The sequence below is a fragment of the Plutella xylostella genome, chromosome 9 (assembly GCF_932276165.1).
Source record: "Plutella xylostella chromosome 9, ilPluXylo3.1, whole genome shotgun sequence".
Classification (NCBI taxonomy): domain Eukaryota; kingdom Metazoa; phylum Arthropoda; class Insecta; order Lepidoptera; family Plutellidae; genus Plutella; species Plutella xylostella.
The window spans coordinates 211,306-213,298 of record NC_063989.1 but is presented as its reverse complement, the minus strand read 5'-3'; the positions used below and the strand labels follow the sequence as shown (position 1 = coordinate 213,298).

Here is a 1,993-nt window from a genome sequence, read left to right as displayed (position 1 = left end):
ACCCCAGATATAAGCGTATATAGATAAAATAGCAAAGGTTTACCTCGTCAAGCGAAGGCAGTGTAAACACTGGGTCTGCCAGGTTATGGTTCTCAACATTCTATTAATAAAACATGGTGAATGTTGGTCGAGCGTAGTCACCGTCGACTCACCACTTGAACCTTCAAATGTCATTACTTATACATTCTGTTCACTTTGTATAACCGTATTAATACATGTTTCATATTTATAGAGTAATATCATGTAAGTATATATACATACGACGACATAGTACAATTCCGTCAAGAACTAACTGAAATGAAGGGACAACTTAAAGAACTTGACTTTTACAAAAGTGAGGTCAAGACACTTCGGGCTGAGGTATTGGAGCTGCGACAAGTACTAGCGGACAAAGAGCAGCGGCACTTCTTGAAGGACGTGGAGATCACCGGCCTCACCGAGTCAAACGGCGAGAACCTCACTCAGGTGGTGAACGTCCTGAGCAACAAGCTCGGAGTGCAGCTGGACCCGCGCGACGTGGACGACGTGAGGCGAGTCGGAGCGCGAGGCGGCGGCGGCGGCAGCGGCGGCGGCAGCGGAGGCGCCGGCGCGGGCGCGACGGAGCGGCCGAGACCGGTGGTGCTCACGTTCACGCGGCGCGCGCCCCGCGATCAGCTGCTGCGCGCTGCCAAGGTGCGCCGCGGACTCACTACAGACATGCTTGAGTTAGCGGGAAACTCTCGCCGAGTTTACGTAAATGAACACCTTACTAGGGAAAATAGAGTTCTTTTCAGCAAAGCTAGGGCCTTGGGGGCTGAACTCAAGTTCAAGTATGTGTGGACATCAAACGGCAATATCTTCATGCGTCGCTCAGAAACGAGTTCTGTGCTTCGCGTTACATCCGAAGCTACTCTTGAAAAGCTTGGGAAAGAGTTGCCTCAGAAAAACGAGCCCTTTCCATTTCAGAACAATACCAATTAGACTACATTATGTAAAGCTACTTGTCTTAATGCTACCATGTACCTTTTTAATGCTCTTAAATGCTACCACTGAATGCCGTTTTCCAAAGTTTTCTGTAAATAATTGCGTTGATAATCTTTATAATTGTGTTGCTCGTAACCTCGCTGTAAACAATCATGCACAATACCTATTCAATATCATAATTATTATAACAAAATCTTATTACAATTTCATGATGATTTCTGAAACTAAATTGTATGATCAGAACATTTTCATAGTAATTACATTTATACCTACCATGCATAATCACAGACTCATATGTAAAGCATCGAACACAACTTTATTTAATTCTAATTTTGATTATTACACTTTTCATTATGAATAATTTAGACGTAGCTACTAATATTGATTCAATACTAGAAATTCCTTGTCACTTGTTGTCTAATCCTGAAGATTGTATGAAAATAATTACCCCTAATTTTAAGTTTAGAGTACTCTCTATGAACATACGTAGTATTAGTAAGAACTTCAACGAGATCCTTGTGTATCTACGAAGACTAAACATAACCTTTGACGTCTTAGTATTAACTGAGTGTAGACTTAATGATTCGAGTATTATAGATAACTTACCGGGCTACAACACGTACCATACTAATCAAAATATTAACCAAAATGGAGGAGTCGTTGCATATGTCAAAGATTCATGGAACGCCGTCGTATCCGAACCCACTTTTAATGATTCATGTTGTCTTGTTATCGATATTCCAAAAGTCGCCACCATCCTTGGCATTTATAGGTCACCTTCGTTTAGGAACACTAGTAATTTTCTTTCATCATTGGATGAAAAACTTTCATCGTTCAAGGATAAGCAATGTTTAATAGTCATTGGTGATATAAACATTGATTTACTGTCTCCCGATTCTGAAGAATATTTGTGTCTCTATACCGAACACAGTTTTGATCAAGCTATAACTAAGCCAACGCGGTCTAATGCTTGCCTGGATCACATTTCTATTAAATCTGACTTACCTGCCGTTGGTATAGTATGCGAATC

At 41.2% G+C, this 1,993-nt stretch overlaps 1 protein-coding gene across 1 annotated transcript; it reads left to right on the top strand.

Moving 5' to 3' along the window:
• Window positions 1-297: 297 nt before the first annotated feature.
• LOC125488952 lies at window positions 298-960 on the top strand. The gene has a single exon (XM_048623064.1). The coding sequence runs from the start codon at window positions 298-300 to the stop codon at window positions 958-960; it is 663 nt and encodes a 220-aa protein (XP_048479021.1).
• Window positions 961-1,993: the final 1,033 nt, after the last annotated feature.